The 24933-nt window shown below is 48.2% G+C and overlaps 1 protein-coding gene across 3 annotated transcripts; it reads right to left on the bottom strand.

Moving 5' to 3' along the window:
• Nucleotides 1-423: 423 nt before the first annotated feature.
• On the bottom strand, nucleotides 424-24526 carry LOC139275290 (52 kDa repressor of the inhibitor of the protein kinase-like). Of its 3 annotated transcripts, none has more exons than XM_070892558.1 (6): nucleotides 24350-24526; nucleotides 16750-16870; nucleotides 15066-15179; nucleotides 14909-14945; nucleotides 9101-12669; nucleotides 424-4826 (listed from the first exon to the last, which is right to left on the bottom strand). In XM_070892558.1, the coding sequence occupies exons 1-6, from the start codon at nucleotides 24439-24441 to the stop codon at nucleotides 4818-4820; spliced, it is 3942 nt and encodes a 1313-aa protein (XP_070748659.1). In that variant the 5' UTR covers nucleotides 24442-24526; the 3' UTR covers nucleotides 424-4817. The 3 variants fall into 3 exon arrangements, with proteins under 3 accessions (XP_070748659.1, XP_070748658.1, XP_070748657.1); XM_070892557.1 differs by having other exon boundaries at nucleotides 424-3664; XM_070892556.1 differs by lacking the exon at nucleotides 424-4826 and having other exon boundaries at nucleotides 8939-12669; nucleotides 24350-24525.
• Nucleotides 24527-24933: the final 407 nt, after the last annotated feature.

Here is a 24933-nt window from a genome sequence, read left to right as displayed (position 1 = left end):
ACAGTAGCCAGGGACAGGTTGAATGGACGGGGGGAGGGGTTGAAGGGCCGGCGGGGGGAGGAAGGGTGGTAGAGTCGGTGGTTGGGGCATTGAGTTTGTGGCAGGGACAGAAAACAATGGCTTCCGTCTTCCACTAGTTCATTGGAGGAGGTTTCAGCTCATCCAATTCACAATGTCTGACAGGCAGCATGACATATCAGAGGCAGGTGTGGGGTCGAGAGATAATGTAGCGCAGTGCTACTATTAGCTTTAGCAGGACTGGGTAAAGTGAGCCGGTGATCCTGCTCCTAAAGCCTGCTGTCACTCAGTGCACTGGCTCAAACGGAGAAAGGCCATTTAGACTAACAGCGGAACTCTACCCAGACTCAAGGTTATTGGGACGGGAGGGGGGTGGGGGTGATTTTTTGAAAAGAAAACAAGTCATTCTTCTAAGTTTTCAATTTATTGTAAAATACAGATACACACAAAATGTCTGCAACATCTAGACTTCAGAAATAAGCCAAATTAGCAGTTTTTGCAACACTGAACATAAAACATGAAAATGTGACTTATTCCATTGCATTCACGTACCACAAAAGGTAACAATTCTGACACGGCTCTTTCATAATGAATGAATTTTATTTTTTACAAAATTCAACAAGTGCTGGGGTTTTTTCCCTCAACGGTTTATAATTCTGGGCTTGGCGGAGCATTGAAGTACAAGACTTGTAGGCGAAGCACTTACAAGAAATGACCCGAATCGTGCGCAAAGAACCGATGAACTTGCTGGCTATTCAAAAGGAATACATCAGTTAACAACACAAGTGATCGCTGTCACTGGCACCAGGAGCTGTTGGTGTGCACTGCTTATTATCTTGCTTTTCGAGTTTGTTTAAAAAGACAAAAACTAGAGCATGGGACATTCTCAATAAGCTTTGCAAGTTGAAAATATAGGCTGTACATTTTATTTCTTGTGTTAGCAATGGGGGGGGGGGAAAGAAAACTTGCATTTATATAGCGCCTTTCACAACCACCGAACGTCCCAAAGCACTTTACAGCCAATTAAGCACTTTTTGTCAGGAATAAAGGGTTATGGGGAGTGGGCAGGGAAGTGGACGCGAGTCCATGATCAGATCAGCCATGATCGTATTAAATGGCGGAGCAGGCGAGGGGCCATACGGCCTACTCCTGCTCCTATTTCTTATGTTGGAGTGTAGTCATTTGTTGTAATGTAGGAAATGCACACAGCAAGTTTCCATAAAAGAAGAATGTGATGATGACCAGATAATGTTTTTTTGTGATGGTGAGGGATATTTTCCAGGACACCGGGGATAACTCCATTGCTCTTCTCCGTAGTGCCGTGAGATCTTTTAACGTCCACCCGAAAATGGCAGAAGCACCTCAGACAGTGCAGCGCTCCCTCAGTACTGCACTGTGGAATGTCAGCCTAGATTTTTGTGCTCAAGGCTCTGGAGTGGAACTTGAACCCAACAACCTTCTGACTCAGAGTCGAGAGAGTGCTATCCATTGAGCCACGGCTGACGCAGAGAAGAGGGGAAGAGGCATTATAAAGGTTCACTGCGTGCGTGCGGATTGAGAAGACAAGACTCTCACTTGAGCGACGTCAGCAAAATGAAATGAAACGTTAATTACAACTGGCTGCTTTCAGTATGGAACAGTGACTGCTGGAGAAAGTCTTTTGTGCGTGTATGGGACCTTCCACTACCAGGGTGGTAAAGCAATACAGCTAAGTTTTAACATGTCTTTTATCCCCCTCCAGCTCGTTCCCTTTCTGTTGAAATTAAAACCCGCAAGAGCCTTACCACTTACTGGAAGTGATCATGACTACGTTGCTGCTGCAAATCACGGAACTGTTGCACTGAACGGCACCACTAGCTACTAAAGATCATCGAAGCTTTATTCTAAAATAACCACTCCCCCACCCCACCCCCAAAAGAGATTATTTACACGCATACACAAAGTTAGAAATGATGCCTTGTCCTGAAACTGACAAATTATACATCATTCGAACATTTTCCCAGTATCTCACCCAAATGGCCTTTAGTCAAGCGAGTGCCTCGACAACATGTTGGGAGATTGTGAAGCACAATCACACCCAACTGCGATCCTGTCCTCGCCCCTTGCTCAGCGAGAGGCTTCTGGTTAGCAATCGCAAGCAGGAGCCTTGGACAGACCTTCCTTTCCCTTTACTTAACCTGGGGGAGGAACACTGCAGAAACTGTCGTGCTCCATTACCCTAGCTATGCTCAGCTAACGCGGTTGAGACTAAGAATCAAACGAGAGAAAAAAAGACTTGCATTCATAAAGCGCCTTTCATGACAACCCACATCCCAAAGCGCTTCACAGCCAATGAAGTACTTTTTGAAGTCTCGTCAGTGTCGTAATGTAGGAAACGAAGCAGCCAATTTGCGCACAGCAAGTTCCACAAAAAGCAACATGATAATGACCAATGTTTTTTTTTGAGGGATACTGGAAATAACTCCCCTGCTCTTCTTCAAAATAGTGTCATGGGATCTTTTACGTCCACTTGAGAGAAGACAGGACCTCACTTTAATGCCTCAGATGAAAGACAGTGCAGCACTCTCTCGGCACTGCACTGGAGTGTCAGCCTAGATTTTTGTGCTCAAATCTCTGGCTCAGAGGCGAAGGTACTACCCACTAAGGCACAGCTGACACGAGAAACCTTCCTAGTCTGCGTGGCTCAGAGGTGGTGCCTTGACCTCTAAGCCATTGCGGTGGTCGGGGGGGGGGGGGAGGAGGGAGAGAGAGAGAAAGGGGGCTACACCTGTGTCATTTTATCCACAACATCTTTGACAAGTACACTGTACAGAGCGTTACAAAAAAAAAATCATTCCACATTAGCAATTGGCTTAAGGAACTCACAAATGGATGGTTTTTTTTTACACAAGTTAAAGAATAGCATGAATAACAAGCCTTTTAACTGTAATTCAAAATACCCAAGATTAATTTCAAGGATCAACATACTATTTCACAGAAATGGATTTCTTACACAATCAATAGGAAAGCAAGTGTCCGTGAAACTTAATTGCATTTAAAAAAAACCTGCTCATTGTAATAAGGGAATGGTCAATTAAGCTGTACATGGACGTGCCTTTAAACATTAAAATGCTAATCCTTCTGCCAATGTGTTAAATTTACACACCTCACTAAATGCAGTGATAACATTTTATACGAACAGAAACACTGTCAGTAAATCAAAGACAGTAAATTCAGACGAGAGGGCTGGAAGAATCCACTCAACCCTTTAAAAGCTTAATTCAAAGAGCTTGGTGTACTGCATCATCATTAAGACCACCTATTTGGAGCATGAGGAGAGCTCCCTCCGATGGCCTAGTACATAAACGCGGCCAATTTGGTCCAAGGTTTAAATTTCCGTTCCGTTCTGAGCTAGTTGCTTTTCGACTGGGCAACAACTGAAGCTTGGGTGGAAAGTGGAATCAGCCAGGCCTCCCTGGCCCTGACTGCTATCCAGGTGCTGTTGGGGGATGTCCAGATTGGGTTCAACCACGACGCTGGCTGCCTAGGTTCACACATGAGAAATTGCTACAAGGCCCCGTAGTACGTGGAATCAGTGCCCTCCACTGTGCTCCTGGCTTCTTTACTTTGGTCAGTTCTCCTCCCTGTATCCAGCTCGGGCGACCAGCTGCAGTTCAAAGCATTCATCTTTACAAACTGGCGCACTGCGTTTGCAGTTTTTACTTGAAGCCAGTATTTATGTGCCTCCCACCCACCTTCCAGAGATTCTTTCACTCATATGTTGCATTTCAAAAGGTCACCCTCATACGTTTCAAGGACACCCTCAAAGCCTCCTTGATAAAGTGCGACATCCCCACCGACACCTGGGAATCCCTGGCTCAAAGACCGCCCTAAGTGGAGGAAGTGCATCCGGGAGGGCGCTGAGCACCTCGAGCCTCGTCGCCGAGAGCATGTAGAAAGCAATCTCGGGCAGCAGGAAGAGTATGCGGCAAACCAGACTACCTACTCACCCTTTCCTTCAACTATTGTCTGTTCCACCTGTGACAGAGACTGTAATTCCAGTATTGGACTGTTCAGTCATCTGAGAAGTTACTTTTGGAGTGGAAGCAAGTCTTCCTCGATTTCGAGGGACTGCCTATGATGGTGGTCTAGACTTAAGATTTATACAGCACCTTTCACGACTCATCATCATCATAGGCGGTCCCTCGTATCGAGGATGACTTGCTTCCACGTCGAAAAGGGACGAGTTCACAGGTGTTTCAATGAAGGACCTAATACCGGACGTCTCAAAGCACTTTCCAGCCAATGAAGTACTTTTGGAGTGTAGTCACTGTTGTAATGCAATAAGAGGAAAACACTCCCAAAATTCTCCAGTTTGGTGGTCAAATTTCCTAGTTTCCTGCGGGAGAATCACTGCAGCCATACATGGGAGATGCCACCAATACCCACTCCACTGTAACATTTCCTTTCTCTCCTCGCGGAAAGGTGGTGAGGCATGCTGCAAAAGCAATCGCACAGGCAGTAGCAGCCCTCGTCCAAGTGGTCATTGTTTCACTTCGAGTGCAGGCAAGGGTACGAGGCGAGAAAGGGAGGAATCACAGCCGAGTCCTCATGCTACGTTGGCACGTACAGCAGCTGCTGGATAGCAATGGCAGAAAGAAGTCCTCGCCGATTCCCCCTACCGCCTGCAGCCCCCACAGGCACTGAAGGTAATCGTAGTCTCAACTCCGCACGGACCAGGGGCGGAACATGGGCCGTTGAGTTTGGCTCAGTTGCACGCTGCCTGTACCTCCAGAGACATCGGGAAGGAAACATTTCAACTAAACGCACTATCAAAATAAGAGAGAGCATTGTTATCAGATGCATAATTTGCCCCCGGATGGAAGAATTTAAGAAAATGGGAACAAGGCAAATAGTAAAAAAAGACATCTTATTTTCCGGCAAACAATTTCATTCAATTCAACTCCATCTGCAAATATGTTGGACACACAAAATAATGTTGTTGCTTCCCCCCCCCCCCACCCCCCGATAGCAAGAAGCTAGTTCTACAACAGTACTGAATACCCATCTGTATTATCCCAATTTGAACTTTTCCACGATGTATTTAACCTAGGGAGTGGCAGTGAGCACCTCGCTCAGTGATTATTTGAATCGATCTTTCAGCTGATGTGGTCATTTTTTATTCCCCTCCAGTGTGCAGAGTCAAGAAAAACGCAAGTACTCCCAGTGCAAGCAGCCTATTCCTCCCTTCCCTGGTCACCGCAAATCACGGTACGAGCAGCACATTGAAGGAATTAAACCCAAACTGTGAAGACATCCTCTGTGATATTTTCTCAGTAAGGTGGACCTTGCTGTGTACAAAAACCACTGCCAGATTCACCTCCATTGCAATTCAAAGGTAATTGACTGCACCCTTTTAGATGTCTGGAGATGGGATGTGGTACGATTTAAAAGATTAGTATTTCATTCCTTCGAATCAAACAATGCAACTGGTTTGATATTTAAGTTTGCCATGATCTATCTTGATGCACGTTATCGGTAAGTTCAGTCACTAAGAACACGCTTTTACTGTAAAGCCGATGCCAAGCAACAACGGGTAAATTAACAGCTAAAACAATTCGATGCCACGATGGACCAGGAGGATAGGTCATAAATGGGGCAAGTGGCATTTTCTCATACTGGACCTCATTGACTGTTGGAATCATTAACCTGCAAACACAAACACCAGCTGAGTACAGAAACTGGGGAATTATAATCGTTATTCGAACATGTCTTTTTGGCTCCGAGACTCCGATTTCAATTCGTCTCAGAATAATTGAAACACAGACGAGGAGGAATTTCTTCTCTCAAAGGGTTGTAAATCTATGGACTTCTCTGCCCCAGGGATCTGTGGAGGCTGGGTCATTGACTATATTTAAGGCAGAGAGGGACAGATTTTTGAACGATAAGGGAATCAAGGGTTATGGGGAGCAGGCAGGGAAGTCCATGATCAGATCAGCCATGATCTTATTGAATGGCGGAGTCGAGGGGCCAGGTGGCCTACTCCTGCTCCTATTTATGTTCTTATGTAATGTCTTTTTCAGGAAGCAGTGACCAATGCAGGGCTGTAGGTCCGCAGACATCAGCGGCACGAATGCTCACTCTCTGGTGGGCACGGTTCATGGGGATCATTACACTCTCACGCCTCAGTGGGCATCGCAGGACAGAGCAGACACGATTTTTCCCCCTCATCCCTCCCAGCGGCGACTGGGCCAAATAGGTTTCCCTCCCTACCGCCATGGACGATGAACTCATCATCATCATAGGCAGTCCCTCGGAATCGAGGAAAGACTTGTTTCCACTCTTGGAATGAGTCCTTAGGTGGCTGAACAGTCCAATACGAGAACCACAGTCCCTGTCACAAGTGGTTGAAGGAAAGGGTGGGTGGGGAGTCTGGTTTGCTACACGCTCCTTCCGCTGCTGGCGCTTGATTTCTGCATGCTCTCGGCGATGAGACTCGAGGTGCTCAGCGCCCTCCCGGATGGACTTTCTCCACTTAGGGCGGTCTTTTGCCAGGGTTGAACGAACTCGGCACAGACCACACTGATCAGATCAGGAACGTTTCCCCATCTGCATGTTTCAGCACACTGCTTGTCTGCTTTTTTTTTGGTCTGGTGGCTGCAAGTGACGTGTACTGACTATTGGCAGTTTCAACCCAATTCCTTAGTAATCAGAGGGCCACTGCACAAACCTACCTACAATTTGGCCATCTCAGGGCCTATGAGAATGGGCGGCATGGCCAGTGGAAAAATCCAAGGCTGCTGTTCTAAGAGAGAGCTCCTCCGAGATTCGGATTAAGGTAGGTTGCCGCAGAAGCAGAGAGGAAACTTTATTCTGCATCCATCAAAAGCCATCGCGGCTTTCTGGACGCTCAAGGCAATCCGTTAAAAGTAGGAAAAAGATTTCATGTCTCAGTACTGACATCTATCGTGTTTAGTCTTTACTTCCCCAACCCTAAAATTATAAATGAAAATTATATTTTGTAAACATTCCCCTCATCTTAAGTCAGAGTGGCAACCTCCGTGCTTGTGGACTGGGGCGGACTGAAAAAATGGTCTCGAAGACAAAAGGACATGTTCCAAAAGCCACTAAGCTGCTGTTCTGCATTTGCGAGATAGCCAAGGTTCCCAGCCCCAGTTGCTTGCGAGTGATCCCTCCTGCTGGTTGAGTGCATCCGTTGACACGGATGAAGACAAGGTCAGGGTCAGCTCAGCTGGTGAACACTCCTCGTCTCAGACTGAAGGATTAGCCACTTGGCCAGGTTGTGAAAGGAGTCAGGCACAGGTGCACATACACACCAGCGGGAGCCAATACCTTCAGGAGTGCGGGGAAGGAAGAGAAATTTAGTAAAAGATAATTCCTGAAACCACTCATGAATCTCCAACAGGCCGACCATTTCCAATGATTAACAAAACAGCGTGGGGTTGTATCTGATCCCCATTTGCCCGGCAGTGTGGGCTACAAAGGGCAGATACGCAAGTCTCGCTACTACATCCACTATCTTGCATCGGAGGTACAGATGCAGTGAGGGAGGACTGACTGGGCTCAAGGTGTCCAAGGAAAGCTATTGTCAAACAAATTATAAAAGTTGGACCGAGGATATAAGTGAACAATGTTTTTTTTTAAAATTGTTTGGCCTCCAATGACTGTTGCAGTACAGAGCCATATTGACCAGGAAAGGGGGAGGGGGGGGAAGAGAAAGTAAGAGCACTAAAATAAAGACTTGCCTTCACACAGCGCTTGTCACGACCACCGGACGTCACAAAGCACTTTACAGCCAATGAAGTATTTTTGGAGTGTAGTCACTGTTGGAATGTGGGAAACCAGTCCCCCACAGGTGGTCAAGTGCCGGATTTTCTGGTTGCATGGGGCAGGCAAACCTGGCACAAGTCGGCGGGTTGGAGCCGGCTCCCCCCCCCCCCCCCCCCCCCCATGCTGTCAGTTTCAGCGCTACCCACCCACTTGCTACTGCTAGTAAACTCCCCCCACCCCGGAGTGGGGAGATGTTTCTGCATCTGACCCTTTCAACCTGACGTGACAGGAGGAGGACATCTTTGCAGATTGATTGGAGCCAGAATTTTACAAGTACCCCGGTGATCTGCGGAATTCCTCAACTAACACCAATTTACCTGCAGTTGGCCTTGGGGGCGCCCGCGGTCAATATCCAGTAAGTCTATCTGGCTGTCAGGTAATTCACCGTACGGGCTCATACAATTCATTGAAGGAATGTCGCACAACCATCACAGCATATATCAATGGCTTAAGGCTGCACAAATTCAACCTCCAGCAGTAAATGTACCCAGGCAAGGATAGAGTAAGCTGGTTTGCTGCTCATGTATGATGCTCTCATTGCGTATCTATCTACACACCACTTTTTCTAAACATAATTTTTGCAATTTTGACAGCAGCTGTTACTTTAAAAAAAAACACAGCGCTCCCTTTAAATAGGTATCATGGGGTATGTTTTACATATGGATGTGTCTTTGGAGAGATTATTTTCCTGGGCCCAAATAAAAAGCAAAGAATGTTTGAATTCGAGGTACTCGGAGATGGGCAGGAAGAGATCACAGAGCTCAAAGGGGAGGGTGAAGAGAGCGAAGGTGGGTGGGGAGGGGGCTGTGTGTGTGAAGAGAGCGAAGGTGGGTGGGGGAGGGGGCTGTGTGTGTGTGAAGAGAGTGAAGGTGGGTGGGGGTAAAGAGAGCGAAGGTGGGTGGGGTGGGTGGTGTGTGCGCGCGTGAGGAGAGGGAAGGTGTTGGGGGGGTGCTGGAAGCAGGAAGGAGGGATGAAGAGAGTGAAGGTGTGTGTGTGTGTGTGTGTGTGTGTGTGTGTGTGTGGGGGGGGGGGGGGGGTGGAAGCAGGAACGTGGGGGGGGAGTAAATAAAACAATGAATGGAAATACCTGTACTTCAAAATTTGAATTTATTTCCCCCTTAAGGAACATCTTGGAGAACCCCGTGCAGGAGTCCTCAGATTTAAACATGCCCAAGTTGACTTGGTCACAGATTTAGACATACCCAAAGTAGCACAATTGTACGGCTACTTCAGAACTATTTACATTACTTACACTAGAAATGTTCATTTCTGAATTGCTTTCTTCTGAATTTTTCACTTCCAAAATTTTTATCCCGTCACCGTTTACATCGGGATTGCACACACTGGCATTGTCTACTTCCACGGCAGCTGCCTCTGGACGGTTCTCCAGCTCCGCTGCGCTGGGCTCGGGACAATGTTCCAGCTCCACGGCGCTCAATCCCGGGCGTGGATCCAATTCCATGGCACTTGGGTCCGAACGCTGCTCTAGCCCCACTAGGTCGGTCGCTGGACAGCCGTCCATCACGGTCTCGGACTGTAGGGCCTGTGGTAACTCTGGCGTGCTCGCTTCCGGGGGAGATTGCAAGTTCATGGGTCCAGGCTCCTGGTGGTTGTGTATCGCCGTAGCGATGGGCTGCTGGATTTCCATGGCACTGGGTTCCGGCTGTATCTCTGTAGTGAAAGGCTCTGGGTGATGCTGTATCTCCACCTCGCCAGGCTCTGGGTGATGCTGTATCTCCACCTCGCCAGGCTCTGGGTGATGCTGTATCTCCACCTCGCCAGGCTCTGGGTGATGCTGTATCTCCACCTCGCCAGGCTCTGGGTGATGCTGAATCTCCACCTCGCCAGGCTCTGGGTGATGCTGAATCTCCACCTCACCAGGCTCTGGGTGATGCTGTATCTCCACCTCGCCAGGCTCTGGGTGATGCTGAATCTCCACCTCGCCAGGCTCTGGGTGATGCTGAATCTCCACCTCACTGGGCTCTGGCTGGTGCTCAATCTCCACCTCACTGGGCTCTGGCTGATGCTGCATCTCCACCACAGCAGGCCCCAAATGGTGCTGCATCTCAGTAGCAACAGACTGGTGCTGCAGCTCCTCCGCGCCAGCCTCCTGGTATTGCAATTCCTCGGTGCTGGGCTCAGGCTGTTGCTGCAGCTCTGCGGCACCGGCTTCTGGACACTGGTCCACCTCCATGGTGCTCTCTTCTGGATTGTGGCTCAATTCAACAGCACTGGTCTCTGGATGGTGCAACTCCACCACGCCGCCCTCTGAACTTCCCTCCAGATGATGCTGCAGTGTCACAGCAACCCCCTGCACATGGTGCTGCAACTCCACTGTGCCGGCCTCCAACGGTGGCTGCAGCACCACCGCTCCCACCGCAGGGTGCTGGCTCACCTCAATAACCTCCTCTTCGGGGTGGTGCTGCAACTGCACCCCGTTCAACTTCGAGTGGTGCTGCAATTCGATGCCGTTCACCTCCGGATGGTGGATCACCTCCACCACCCGCCCTTCGATGTGGTGGTGCTGCAGCTCCATGCTGCTTTCGACAGGCTGCCGGCCGACCTCCACCCCCTCTGGATGGTGCTGCATCTCCACGCCGGGCCCCGCCGAGTGCTGGGTCACAATCACGGCGCTGCCCACGGGGAGCTGCTGCAGTTCGATGGAGCTCTCCTCGGTCAGCTGGGTCACCTCGATCACCGTCTTGTCCATATTCTGGCAGACCTCCAAGAGGCCCCCGGCCGAAGGCAGTTGCAAAACCACCCCAGTAGCCCCCGCGTGGCCCGCCGACTCCATGCAGTCGTCGTCGACCTGGTACACCGTTCGAGTCGCCGCGTCCAAATTGTTTATCTCCACGCCGCTCGCGTCGTGATTGTTCACGTCCACGGTGTCCGAATCGGTAACGTGGGGCAGCTGCATCTTCTCCGGGTACAGCTTGGCGTAGGTGTCGACCATCATGTCGTAGTCGTGCTTCGCGTCGTAATTGATGTGGATCAACGCCAGGCTGCTGGTCCTCTCCTCGACTGGCGTGGCCTTCAAATACGCCTTCAGCCGCCGCCGGCCAATCTCGCACTTGTCGGTTTCCAGCTTGATGATGGGCAGGTTGGAGACGATTTTCAGCAGCGTGTACACATTCGGAAAGAACTTGATATCGGGGTGACGCAGCGTGTCAAAGATGGTGCTGGGCAGCTCGACATCCCGGCTGCGGTGCTTCCACTTTATCTTCCAGCAGTGAAGCTCGGCGGAGAGGGTGTCGGGGTTCGGGAGATCGTCTCTGTACAGGTCGGCCATGTTTTCCTCGCCGGTGTTGTACTTCAGCTGTGCCATGACCGACGGCACCAACGACAGGCACTTGAGGGCCTTTAGCTGCTGCTCAGAGAACATGTCCTTGATTTCTAAAATGATGTGGTCCAGAAACGGCGCGGTTATCGATTCTTTGTAGTAGTTTTCAGGAGTCTCCTCGGACAACTCTTCGCTCTGAGGCTGCCGGCGGCACCTCCACGGCAGCTTCAGCTCAATCCCCATTTTGAACGACAAATTGGTGGCTTCCTCCAACCAGAACTCGTGGTAGACGTCCATGTTGTCCCGCATTTCGTTCAGCGAGTGCAGGACCGCCGTCAAGGTGCTCGAGGCGAAATAGGTGTCCGACGCCTGACCCTGGAGGTTTTTGCCGAAGGCCCGGGTGTAGGAGAGGACGTTCTTCAACACCATGAGGGAGACGACGATTTCGAAATCTCGCATGGAGGACGACAGCATGCTGGCCTGGGTCGCGATTTCAGCATTCCACCGGCCGCACGTGTCGTAGCTGATCTCGTCCAAGCAGGTCACCAGCACTTCGTAAAGGTCGGCCAAGATCTCGAACGTGTCGTGCCTTTCATACCAGTTGATTTGAAAAAGCTTCTTCAGCTCTTTCGCCTTTTCCTCATTCATTTGGTAGATGCTGTCGATGCCGACGTCAAAAACCTTTTGGAGCTGATACGACAGACTAAAGAACGACACAATGTTGTCCATCAAGCTCAGCACCATGTTTATACCAAAGATCAGGCTGGACTTGGCAATCCATATGTTTAGGGGGTAGGAGGAACAAGGAGTGCACAGCGCCTTTGGGCACTGCTGTAAGATGCTAGCCACGACCACGCGCTTTTTATAAGACATTGCCCCCGAGCCGTTATACGCCTGCCCACGACAGTAGTACATGTTCAGGCCCCACTTTTCCGTCAGAGTCTCGTGGATCCGGCTGGCTAGGAACTCGCTGTCGAACTCGCAGGGTATGAACCCCACAAACTCCTGCCGCAGATAGTCGGACTCGTCCACGAAGCGAATCAGCAGGGCCACGTGGTCGATGCCCGCCACGCTGATCACTTCGTCCGTCACGATGGAGAAGAAGTTGCTGTCACGAACTTCTCGCAGGACCTCCTCCCGTATGCACATCTCGCAGATGTCCAGCAGGTCTTTCTGCAGGGTCTTCGGGCAGTACACAGCGTTGACGGCAGTTGTCTCGAACCTCTTGCGGAGAATTTCATCGCCCGCGTTCATCCTGAACTCCAGCAGCGCGTGAATGTTATCGGGGGTATTGCACAGGTTGCTCAGGTTCTCAGTGCCCGATCCTCCCAATGGAACGTTTTGTCTCCCCAGCAGCAGTACAGTTTCAAATAAAACTTTGAGAAATTCTTTATTCCCTTTCTCTTCGGGCGTCAAGTTCGAAGATTCTTCCAAAAGGATGGATTCCTCGAGGCTTTCTGTGGCTCCCTCCAAATCGATTTTGCCTAGTTCATGGATGGCCTCCTGCTTGCACTGCAGACCTCTCAAGACATCACCGTCGGCTTAAAAGATGAAAGAAAAATAGGTTATGAAGCTATTGTGAAAGTTTGATATAATATATTAATACAGTCAATTCTGCAAACTCTTAGAATCCAGCTCAATTTTAAAATTCTCATCATTTGTCGTCAAATCCCTCCATGGCCTCGCCCCTCCCTAGCTCTAACCTCCTTCAGTCCCACAACCCTCAGATATATACTCTGGAACTCCCTCCCTCAACTTCTCCGCCTCGCTTTCCTCCTTTAAGACGCTCCTTAAAACCTACCTCTTTGACCAAGCTTTTGGTCATCTGCCCCAATATCTCATGTGGCTCGATGTCAATTTTCTTTGTCTTATAACACTCCTGTGAAGTGGCTCTGGACGCAGGTTCAAGGGGCCCTATGGCCTACTCCTGCACCTATTTCTGCGGGAAAATTTTAGGGACTAGGAAAGAGATTAAAAAGCAGAATCTCAAAAGGTAGTAATCTCTGGATTACTCCCGGTGCCACGCGCTAGTGAGTATAGAAATAAGAGGATAGGGGAGATGAATGCCAGGCTGGAGAGATGGTGCAGGAGGGAGGGCTTCAGATTTCTTGGGCATTGGGACCAGTTCTGGAGGAGGTAGTACCTGTACTGGCCAGATGGGTTGCACCTCAGCAGAGCCAGAACCGATTTCCTTGCAGGGGGAGGGGGTCTGCTAGTGCTGTTGGGGAGGGTTTAAACTAATTTGAAAGGGAAATGGACACCAAGATGTAGCATTAGAAAGGAGAAACAAATTGCACAAAGAATTGGGAGAGACAGATAGCACTAGACTAAGAAATAGTAACGTATTAGGTGGGGTCAGGCTGAGAGAGAATACAAGATCTAAGATAGGTTTAAAGTGCACGTGTGTAAACTCATGAAGCGTGGTAAATAAAGTTGGTGAGCTGCATGTGCAAAGATGCTGTGGCGATAATGGAGACCTGGCCCAAAAAAGGGCAGGATTGGGTTTTAAATATTCCAGGATACAAGGTGTTCGGGACATACAGGGGATGAAAGGAAGGAGGCAATGACGAAAAGTCATCGACCTGAAACGTTAACTCGGTTTCTCTTTCCACAGATGCTGCCCGATCTGCTGAGCATTTCAAGCATTTCCTGTTTGTATTCTAGGTTAACCCTGTCGAGCATTACCCCTTCTTCCCCCCCACCAAAATCAAGGTCATCATAGGCGGCCCCTCGAAACAAGGATGACTTGCTTCCACGCCAAAAAAAGGACAAGTTCACAGGTGTCTCAATGAAGGACCTGAACTACATCCTGAAGGGTGGAAGATGCCTGTGCGTGGATTTTTTTAACGTGGGGTGACCGTTGCACACCAGTCACCACACAGGCTTGACAGAGCTAGGTCTTGGTCCAGTGGCAAAGATTACCGAAGACAACTGGAGACTAGCTCTGCTGCACAGAACTAGTGCGCATACATAGCGCAGTGTGGGCTGGCCATACATGCAGTTGGCTCTACTTAGTTCTCCCCTCCTCTTGACCCTAGTTCCCACTCCCCACCATGTCCCACACCAGCCGTGAGCCCTTGTTCTCTAGTTTCACTCCATCACACCCCGTACCTCTCCAACCTCAACTCATTCATGAAACATACTCTCTGCTGTCTTGATTCTCGTTCTACCCAATTTTAAACCAACCAACTTCCCCTTCCTGGCCCCCAAGCCAACAGGTATCATCAATGGTTTCCTCTCAAGCCACATCCCCTCGCTTTCAAAACTGCTATTATTGTTCCCCGCTCAAAAATAATCCACCCCTTCTTCCATCCTTGCCAACTAATCCCCATCTTTGCCCTCCCTTCCTCCTTATTTATCACTTTGGGACGTCCGGGGGTCGTGGAAGGAGCTATACAAATTTCTTCCTTTCTTTTCTTGAAAACTTAATTCCAACCAAGATTTGTTATTCCTCCCGATTACTTCTTTCCTGCCTTGCCATCCCTTTTCTGTATTCCTATATAGGACGTACTCTGAGATGTAAAAAACATTAAAAAAGTATATAAATGCACATTATTTTGGCTCAGCCACTCATCATTATATAACCAGCTGAGCAATGATGGGAGCATTTTTGAAAAAAAAAATGGAAAATGGACTTATTTGACATGTTGAAATAACTTCCTCTGAATTCAAACTTAATCTTGTTCATTAGGCGACCACCAAAATACTAGCCCCAGAACTATTTGTATATAAAGTATATAATCTGTACACATCCTTTTATTGTGTGATGGAGCTACTTACTTCTTGGTGCCTTCACCCTCAGCAAATCTTCCTCACTCTGCAACAAGAGAGGAACAGAAAAGACTTGTTGCTAGCTTAACATATCCCAAGGTTCACAAAGTGAGATACCACACAAGTGACGATCATCGCTGTAAATAGTACAGAGGCGATATCTTACCAGTTCTTTTATCCTCTTGTGTTTTCTATGTTTGCCTTCAGGTTTATTGAGATGACTTGTTAAGTCGAACAAGGTCGGCACTGCATTATCCTTGAGGACTGTTCTGTAAGGGCTCTGAAAACAAGTTTATGATTTTAATTATGTTTTACATAGGATATACGGCACAGAAACAGGCCATTCAGCCCAACCAGTCCATACCAGCATTTATGCTCCAATCGAGCCTCCTCCCACCCTATTTCATCTCAGGAAAGGAGTACTGAGGGAATGATCAGCCATGATCTTATTGAATGGTGGTGCAAGCTCGAGGGGCCGAATGGCCTACTCCTGCACCTATTTTCTATGCTCCGTTAAATCAGTTCACTACTTCTCTATTTTTTGTTTCTCATGCTTGTCTCTGCACCTGTGGGTGAGGGGTGGCAGCAGCATTGGCACGGAAATGAGCACGCAAGTTACTAAAAACAGAATCAGTGGGTCAGAGGCATATTGGGACGGGATCCTAGATCTTCGTTAGGCAAATGCATCAAAGGTGGATTAAAGGGAATTAAGGTACAGATCAGCCATCATCTAATTGATGATCCCTTTAAGCTGCGTGGCTTTGCAACGTTCTGGAAGTCCCGCGCAGCCGGCGAGCCAGCTTTTAAATAGGAAAAACGCATAATAGCCCGCACAGCCGGTTAAAGGGGCCGTGCGGGCCAAAAATAATTAGAGGGAACATTGGTAACAGGCTGCAGGTGCTGAATGGCCTACTCTTGTTCCCATGTTCTTACAACAGCAGTACAGCCAGGCGCATGTCAATCTAGCATTCCTTCTGAGAAAGTCTGCAGTCCTGTCTGATTTTTTTTTAAATTCCTATGAACTTACAGACATGTAGAACAGAACATACACGGAAGGAACAGCACTGCAGAGAACAGCCAGAAGAATCCCAAATGGTCACGGAACCAAAGATCACGAACTTACAATAGCTACAACCAGGAAGGGGGAATTGTATGTCTCTAGTCGATTTCTCTCAGAAGTCCAGTTCTGTAGTTTTGGTTAGTTTGTTTTCTGCGTAATAAAACTGACACTGGGTTAAGCCTAAATTCTGTGCCTCATGTTGTCCTTTTGCCCAATAAGTTCCGAGGTCAAAGAATCAGGGTAGAGTGTAAAACAAATACACCCCAACAGACATACAGCTACACAGATCTGATAAAACTGAGAAGTGGGTCAGGACTTGGATATCTGGAATAGTTCTACACACTAGATGTCAGGAGGTGGCTCTTTTCCCAGAGAATAGTAGACCTCTGGAACAAGCTGCCCTTTCATGTGATGGATGCAGACTCATTGAATTCCTTCAAGTGAAAGGTGGATTTGTTTCTGGCTGGGGCGGAGATCACCTCTTACAGAAGAGTAGGTACTGCAGGGAATTCAAGGCCAGAGTGATCTCCTGGACTAGTTTTGATTGCCTAGATGGGTGGGAGAGGAATTTCGCCGATCTTTTTGTAATCTGTTTTTTTGCCTCTCCCAGGTTTCGGGGTGGGGTGGACTGTATACGTTGTGATACACAAGGTATTGCAATTGTGTGAGACAGGCTCAATGGACCAGAGGGGGTCTTTACCTGTCCATCACTGTTCGTATTTACTCCAAGTATTGCTTATTTCCAACAGTTCGTCACAGTATAAACGGGAGCAATTCTGTTCCAACTTACGTTTGTGCATATCAGGGATTGTTCGAAGTGTCTCGCACATAGTCTGTACTGTTTGTGAAGCTGTTCAGCAGAACGGTTTTCCAGATCTGCTCTCCGGCAGTTCTCCACCCATTTCTGACACCTGCATTAACAAGAAAAATAATGTTTTTTTTGTTACCCAACATCTGATACAGCGCTTGCGTTTTGATTTCTTTTATTAAAGGGAGATAAACATGAATGTTGAGTACATTGTCTGTAGGAAAATGCAGAATCTTTACCAAGTAGTTTTTTCCCACAAAAAATTCAATATAATTGTCTCTGCGTGTGCCAAAGGAATCTGCGAGGGGCGTGGCTTCAGACCCATATGAAGTTAATCTAGCCCGAGCTTTTGTGAAGGGACGTGATCGGGGCCCAGGGGAGACACAAGTTCGGGGCCAGGGGCAGGACAAGCCAGCCCACACTGCGATATGTGTGCACGTAGTAGGTTCGTGCAGCAGAGCTGGTCTCCAGTCGTCTTGGGTAATCCTTGCCATTGGACCAAGATCTAGCTCTGTCAAGCCCGTGTGGCAGCTGGTGTGCAACAGCCACCACATGTTAAAAAAATCCACACACAGGCATCGTCCACCCTTCAGGAGGTAGTTCAGGTCCTTTATAGAAACACCTGTGAACTCATACTTTTTTGGCATGAAAGCAAGTCATCCTCATTTCGAGGGACAGCCTATGAGTGAGTGCGTGAGCCCGAGGTAAAGACTGGAAAATTGGCTGCTCAGTGTAAGGTAGCACACTGATCCCTTCTCTCCTTCACTTCCCAGTGGTGGAATGCAAACTTTCCCAAAATATACGGCTACGGCATCTGTTGGAGTCATACGATCCAAAACAAGTATCAATGCTTGCCTGATTACACTCCTGTGAAGCACCTTGGAACATTTTCCACGTTAAAAACACTATATAAATGCAAGTTTGTTGTTGTTGGCCTGCAGCTGGAATTGAGAATACCAGGCAATCTGGAACAAACTCGATACTCTTCCTTCTTCCCCCCAATGACCGACCAGGAGACGGAAATGGAGCACAGGAGGGGAAACAAGCCAGCAACTGCTACTCACCCAAAGAGGGGCAAGGATAGAAACATAGAAAATAGGTGCAGGAGTAGGCCATTCGGCCCTTCGAGTCTGCACCACCATTCAATAAGATCATGGCTGATCATTCACCTCAGTACCCCTTTCCTGCTTTCTCTCCATACACCTTGATCCCTTTAGCCGTAAGGGCCATATCCAACCCCCTCTTGAATATATTCAATGAACTGGAATCAACAACTCTCTGCGGCAGGGAATTCCACAGGTTAACAACTCTCCGAGTGAAGAAGTTTCTCCTCTTCTCAGTCCTAAATGGCTTACCCCTTATCCTTAGACTGTGACCCCTGGTTCTGGACTTCCCCAACATCAGGAACATTCTTCCTGCATCTAACCTGTCCAGTCCCGTCAGAATTTTATATGTTTCTATGAGATCCCCTCTCATCCTTCTAAACTCCAGTGAATACAGACCCAGTCGATCCAGTCTTTCTTCATATGTCAGTCTAGCCATCCCGGGAATCAAGTCTGGTGAACCTTCGCTGCACTCCCTCAATAACAAGAACGTCCTTCCTCAGATTAGGAGACCAAAACTGAACACAATATTCCAGGTGAGGCCTCACTAAGCCCCTGTACAACTGCAGTAAGACCTCCCTACTCCTATACTCAAATCCTCTAGCTATGAAGGCCAACATACCATTTGACTACTTCACCGCCTGCTGTACCTGCATGCCAACTTTCAATGATGATGAACCATGACACCCAGGTCTCGTTGCACATCCGCTTTTCCTAATCTGCCGCCATTCAGATAATATTCTGCCTTCACGACCGAAGTGGATAATCTCACATTTATCCACATTATACTGCATCTGCCTCCCGTTTGCCCAGTCACCTAACATGTCCAAGTCACCCTGCAGCCTTTTAGCATCCTCCCCACAGCTCACACCGCCACCCAGCTTAGTGTCATCTGCAAACTTGGAGATATTACACTCAATTCTCTCATCCAAATCATTACTGTATATTGTAAATAGCTGGGGTCCCAGCTCTGAGCCCTGCGGCACCCCACTAGTCACTGCCTGCCATTCTGAAAAGGACCCGTTTATCCTGACTCTCTGCATCCTGTCTGCCAACCAGTTCTCTATCCACGTCAGTACACTACTCCCAACACCATGTGCTTTAATTTTGCACACCAATCTCTTGTGTGGCACCTTGTCAAAAGCTTTTTGAAAGTCCAAATACACCACATTTACTAGTTCTCCCTTGTCCACTCTACCAGTTACATCCTCAAAAAATTCTAGAAGATTTGTCAAGCAGGATTTCCCTTTCATAAATCCATGCTGACTTGGACCGATCCCATCATTGCTTTCCAAATGTGCTGCTATTTCATCTTTAATAATTGATTCCAACACTTAGCCCACTACCGATGTCAGGCTAACCGGTCTATAATTACCCATTTTCTCTCTCTCTCCTTTCTTAAAAAGTGGTGTTACATTAGCTACCCTCCAGTTCATAGGAACTGATCCAGGGTCAATAGACTGTTGGAAAATGATCACCAATGCATCCTCTATTTCTAGGTCTACTTCCTTAAGTACTCTGGGATGCAGACAATCAGGCCCTGGGATTTATCAGCCTTCAATCCCATCAATTTCCCTAACACAATTTCCCGCCTAATAAGGATTTCCTTCAGTTCCTCCTGGGAACTTTAAGCTTTAATCTATCAATGATACTCGTCCTTAGGTACAATTATTTCATAAGAATGAAGCAGATGGAGGAGACCTGGTGTCCCTCGCTTGGCTGCACTTCACAGTATAAACAAGATTGGCAATTTTAGTTCAGAAGCTGAATTACTGATCCACATTTTAGAACCTAAACAGGTGAGCGATTTTAGTAACACTCGTGCATCTGAGTCAGAAGTCTGTGGGTTCCAGTCCCACTTCAGTGACTTGAGCATAAAAATCTAGGCTGATTTTTGTGCAATACTGGGGGTATATATGCACAAATCATTGAAGGTGGCAGGGCAGGTTGAGAAAGTGGCTCAATAAACATGGGATTCTGAGCTTCATAAAGAGAGGCAGAGAGTACAAAAGCAAGGAAGTTATGATGAACCTTTATAAAACACTGGTTCGGCCTGAACTGGAGTATTGTGTCCAATTCTGGGCACCGCACTTTAGGAAGGTCGTGAAGGGTGCAGAAAAGATTTAAGAGAATGATTCCAGGGATGAGGGACTTCAGTTACGTGGATAGACTGGAGTAGCTGGGGTTGCTCTCCTTAGAGCAGAGAAAGTTGAGAGCAGATTTAACAGAGGTGTTCAAAATCATGAAGGGGTCTAGACATAATAGATAGAGAGGAACTGTTCCCATTGGCGGAAAAGTCGAGAATCAGAGGACACAGATTTAAGGTGATTGGCAGAAGATCCAAATGCGATGTGAAGGAATTTTTTTTTTTTTTTAACGCAGCGAGTGATTACGATCTGGAATGCACTGCCCGAGAGGGTGGCGGAGGCAGACTCAATCGAGGGTTTCAAAAAAAGAGGGAGGAGGATAAGTACCTGAATTTTCAGGCGCTACGGGGAAAAGGTGGGGGAGCGGGACGAGCTGAAGCACTCTTGCAGAGAGCCGGCACAGGCTAGAGGGGTTGAATGGCCTCCTTGTGTGCTGTAACCATTCTATGATTCTACATCATAGCTTTGTCAACTGTTGCTCAGTGGGTAGCACTCTCGCCTCTGAGTAAGTAGGTTGTGGAGCACAAAAAAAAAATCTAGGCCGACACTTGAGTGCAGTGCTGAGGGAGCGCTGCAATGTCGGAGGTGCCGTCTTTCGGATGAGACATCAAACTGAGGCCCCGTCTGCCCTCTCAGGTGGATGTAAAAGATCCCAGGGCACTATTTCGAAGAGCAACGGGGGTGTTATCTTCGGTATCTTGGGCCATTATCACATTGCTTGTTTGTGGGAGGCTGCTGCGTGCACAAATTGTTTTAATGTAGGAAACGCAGCAGCCAATGACCACACAAGTACTTCATTGGCTGTGAGGCGCTTTGAGACATCAGGTGATCATGAAAGGTGCTATACAGATGCAAGGATAGACACACCAATGTCAGTGTTCATGCTCAGGCCAACATTCCCAGCATCGAAGCACTGATCACACTCGACCAGCTCCGTTGGGCGGGCCACATTGTCCGCATGCCTGACACAAGACTCCCAAAGTAAACGCTCTACTCGGAACTCCTACACAGCAAGTGAGCCTCAGGTAGGCAGAGGAAATGTTTCAAGGATACCCTCAAAGTCTCCTTGATAAAGTGCAACATCCCCACCGACACCTGGGAATCCCTGGTCCGAGACTGCCCGAGTGGAAGAAGAGCATCCGGGAGGGCGCTGAGCACCTCGAGTCTCGTCGCCGAAAGGAGGCAGAAACCGAGCGCAGGCAGCGGAAGAAGCGTGCGGCAAACCAGACTCCCCACCCACCCTTTAACCACTGTCTGCCCCACCTGTGACAGAGACTGTAATCCCCGCATTAATATTTAAACCCCAACCAGCAAGTTCCGAGCACGAGTCTCTTTGCCCATGAGCGGACGCAGGGCTTGCTGCTGTGATTGGTGGCTGGACAATAGGTCAGTATGTGAGGAGCGGCGAGATCGTGACGGAGGAGCGGTGAGAGATTGTGGCTGAGGTGCTGCAAATGAGGGTACAGGGCCCAGAAGAGCAGAGGGCCCATGGGAAGCACGGTTCAGCTCACACTGTGATGTGTGCGCACACTAGGTCCGTGCAGCAGAGCTGGTCTCCAGTCGTCCTGGTTAACCCTTGCCACTGGATAAAGACCTAGCTCTTTCAAGCCCGTGTGGTGGCTGGCATGCAACGGTCACCACACGTTAAACAAAAACCACGCACAGGTATCTTCCACCCCTTCAACTGGCGTTGAAGACTGGAACATCGGGTCCTTCATTGAAACATGTGGAAGCAAGTCATTCCAGGGACCACCTCATCATTATAGGCAATCCCTTGGAATCGAGGAAGACTTGCTTCCACTCTAAAAATGAGTCCTTAGGTGACTGAACAGTCCCATACCACAGGTGGGATAGACAGTTGTTGAGGGAAAGGGTGGGTGGGGAGTCTGGTCCGAGATGAGGAGAAACTTCTTCACTCAGAGAATTGTGAACCTGTGGAATTCTCTACCACAGACAGTTGTTGATGCCAGTTTGTTAGATATATTGAAAAGGGAGTTAGATGTGGGTCAAGGGGTATGGAGAGAAAACAGGAATGGGGTACTGAAGTTGCATGATCAGTCATGATCTTATTGAATGGTGGTGCAGGCTCAAAGGGCCGAATGGCCTGCTCCTGCACATATTTTCTATGTTTCTATCTCCTGTTTTTGAGTGAGATACTCTCTGTTTCTCCTGCTGGACACCTGAGCTGGCTTTCTGTGCTCAAGTCAGCATGGATTTGAGAAAGGGAAATCATGCTTGACAAATCTTCTAGAATTTTTTGAGGATGTTTCCAGTAAAGTGGACAAGGGAGAACCAGTTGATGTGGTATATTTGGACTTTCAGAAGGCTTTCGACAAGGTCCCACACAAGAGATTAATGTGCAAAGTTAAAGCACATGGGATTGGGGGTAGTGTGCTTACGTAGATTGAGAACTGGTTGTCAGACAGGAAGCAATGAGTAGGAGTAAATGGGTACTTTTCAGAATGGCAGGCAGTGACTAGTGGGGTACCGCAAGGTTCTGTGCTGGGGCCCCAGCTGTTTACATTGTACATTAATGATTTAGACGAGGGGATTAAATGTAGTATCTCCAAATTTGCAGATGACACTAAGTTGGGTGGCAGTGTGAGCTGCGAGGAAGATGCTATGAGGCTGCAGTGACTTGGATAGGTTAGGTGAGTGGGCAAATGCATGGCAGATGAAGTATAATGTGGATAAATGTGAGGTTATCCATTTTGGTGGTAAAAACAGAGAGACAGACTATTATCTGAATGGTGACAGATTAGGAAAAGGGGAGGTGCAACGAGACCTGGGTGTCATGGTACATCAGTCATTGAAGGCTGGCATGCAGGTACAGCAGGCGGTTAAGAAAGCAAATGGCATGTTGGCCTTCATAGCGAGGGGATTTGAGTACAGGGGCAGGGAGGTGTTGCTACAGTTGTACAGGGCCTTGGTGAGGCCACACCTGGAGTATTGTGTACAGTTTTGGTCTCCTAACTTGAGGAAGGACATTCTTGCTATTGAGGGAGTGCAGCGAAGATTCACCAGACTGATTCCCGGGATGGTGGGATTGACATATCAAGAAAGACTGGATCAACTGGGCTTGTATTCACTGGAGTTCAGAAGAATGAGAGTGGATCTCATAGAAACGTTTAAAAATTCTGACGGGTTTAGACAGGTTAGATGCAGGAAGAATGTTCCCAATGTTGGGGAAGTCCAGAACCAGGGGTCACAGTCTAAGGATAAGGGGTAAGCCATTTAGGACCGAGATGAGGAGAAACTTCTTCACCCAGAGAGTTCTCTACCACAGAAAGTAGTTGAGGTCAATTTACTAAATATATTCAAAAGGGAGTTAAATGAAGTCCTTACTACTAGGGGGATCAAGGGGTATGGCGAGAAAGCAGGAAGGAGGTACTGAAGTTGCATGTTCAGCCATGAACTCATTGAATGGCGGTGCAGGCTAGAAGGGCTGAATGGCCTACTCCTGCACCTATTTTCTATGTTTCTAAGTCTCTGGAGTGGGACCTAAGCCCACAATCTTCTGACCCAGGGGAGAGGGTTTGTTACCCACTGCGCCATGGCTGACCCGTCGCAAGACGGGCTTGTGTGACCATCATCATCATCATAGGCAGTCCCTCAGAATCGAGGAAGACTTGCTTCCACTCTAAAAATGAGTCCTTAGGTGGCTGAACAGTCCAACATGAGAGCCACAGTCTCTGTCACAGATGGTGGTTGAAGGAAAGGGTGGGTGGGACAGGTTTGCCGCACGCTCCTTCCGCTTGGTTTCTGCACGCTCTCGGCGATGAGACTCGAGGTGCTCAGCACCCTCCCGGGTGCTCTTCCTCCACTTAGGGTGGTCTTTGGCCGGGGACTCCCAGGTGTTAGTGGGGATCTTGCACTTTGACAGGGAGACTTTATCAAGGACCATTTATATATATATGGTGAATTCCTGTATTGGGCTGTACAGCCAGCTGAAGAACTCATTTTTATAGAATGGAAGCAAGTCTACGTCGGTTTGGAGGGGTTGCCTATGATGATGATGGGAGATGCAAGTGTTTTGTTTTACAAGATTGGCTGCTGGCGGCATCTGCGCATGCGCCCTGCCTCCCGCCCGCCCGGGACGGCGAGGCCTAGCGACGGAAAGTGGAAAGACAAGCCCGGCAATAAATTTTGAAGCACCGCCCTCGGCCCGCACGGCGACAAAAAAAAACCCACAGCATCAGCTCCCGGACAACATACAGTCCCTAAAATACATATATACACAGTGTGTTTTTATAATAAATCGGCGACGTTTTATCCCCCCCCCTCCCGGACTATGTTTTTAATTGCAAATTAAACATTTTGACAAAATCTCACCTCCCGGGGTCTCGGGGGAACCTGAAGAAAGGTAGGTCGGGGTAGTTGGTGCTGCCCCTGCTGCAGTTCGGAGCCGCGCAGAAATTCGGCATCTTTTATTATTGTTATTCACTTGACAAAAGAAAAAAGACGTTTTTTTTTAAATCCCGCCCCCTCACTAAAAAACAAGAGAAAACGACGCCTTTTTCCCACCCCCCCACTCCAGCAGCGAGTTGGGAGGTCAGGCTGGTCCTCCGCTATCCCACAGTGCGCCACGCCACCGCGCCAATACATGTATACAATACACACACAATTGCCACTTGGTCAGCTTAAAGCTGTCACTGGGCTCCAAGGCATTTTAGGGTACTGCAGGGTGACAGCTGCTGCAAATGCCATCAATGAGGTCCAATATTATTATTCCACCCCCCCTCTTCTCTAACAAAAGAATAGTTGTCTTCTGCCATGCTTGTCTTCATTAATTTTGATATAGAAGTCACTTTCAAGAGATTTCATAAGCCCAGCAAATGTTATCCCTCAATCCATATAACATTAAAATAAACAGATTATCTGGGTCATTATCACATTGCCATTTGCTTGTGCGCAAA

Source organism: Pristiophorus japonicus, chromosome 10 (genome assembly GCF_044704955.1).
Source record: "Pristiophorus japonicus isolate sPriJap1 chromosome 10, sPriJap1.hap1, whole genome shotgun sequence".
Lineage (NCBI taxonomy): Eukaryota > Metazoa > Chordata > Chondrichthyes > Pristiophoridae > Pristiophorus > Pristiophorus japonicus.
The sequence above is the reverse complement of the archived record's forward strand: the minus strand, read 5'-3'. Positions and strand labels throughout refer to the sequence as shown.

What these genes read in the sequence shown, in the direction of transcription:
- LOC139275290 (XM_070892556.1), bottom strand. Translation starts at nt 24,441, where the DNA reads ATGCCGAATTTCTGCGCGGCTCCGAACTGCAGCAGGGGCAGCACCAAC. An exon ending in TTCCCCCGAGACCCCGGGAG is followed by an intron (nt 16,871 to 24,349) that starts GTGAGATTTTGT and finishes TTGTTAATGCAG; the next exon opens with GTGTCAGAAATGGGTGGAGA. An exon ending in GAGGGTGAAGGCACCAAGAA is followed by an intron (nt 12,670 to 14,908) that starts GTAAGTAGCTCC and finishes TCATCTTTTAAG; the next exon opens with CCGACGGTGATGTCTTGAGA.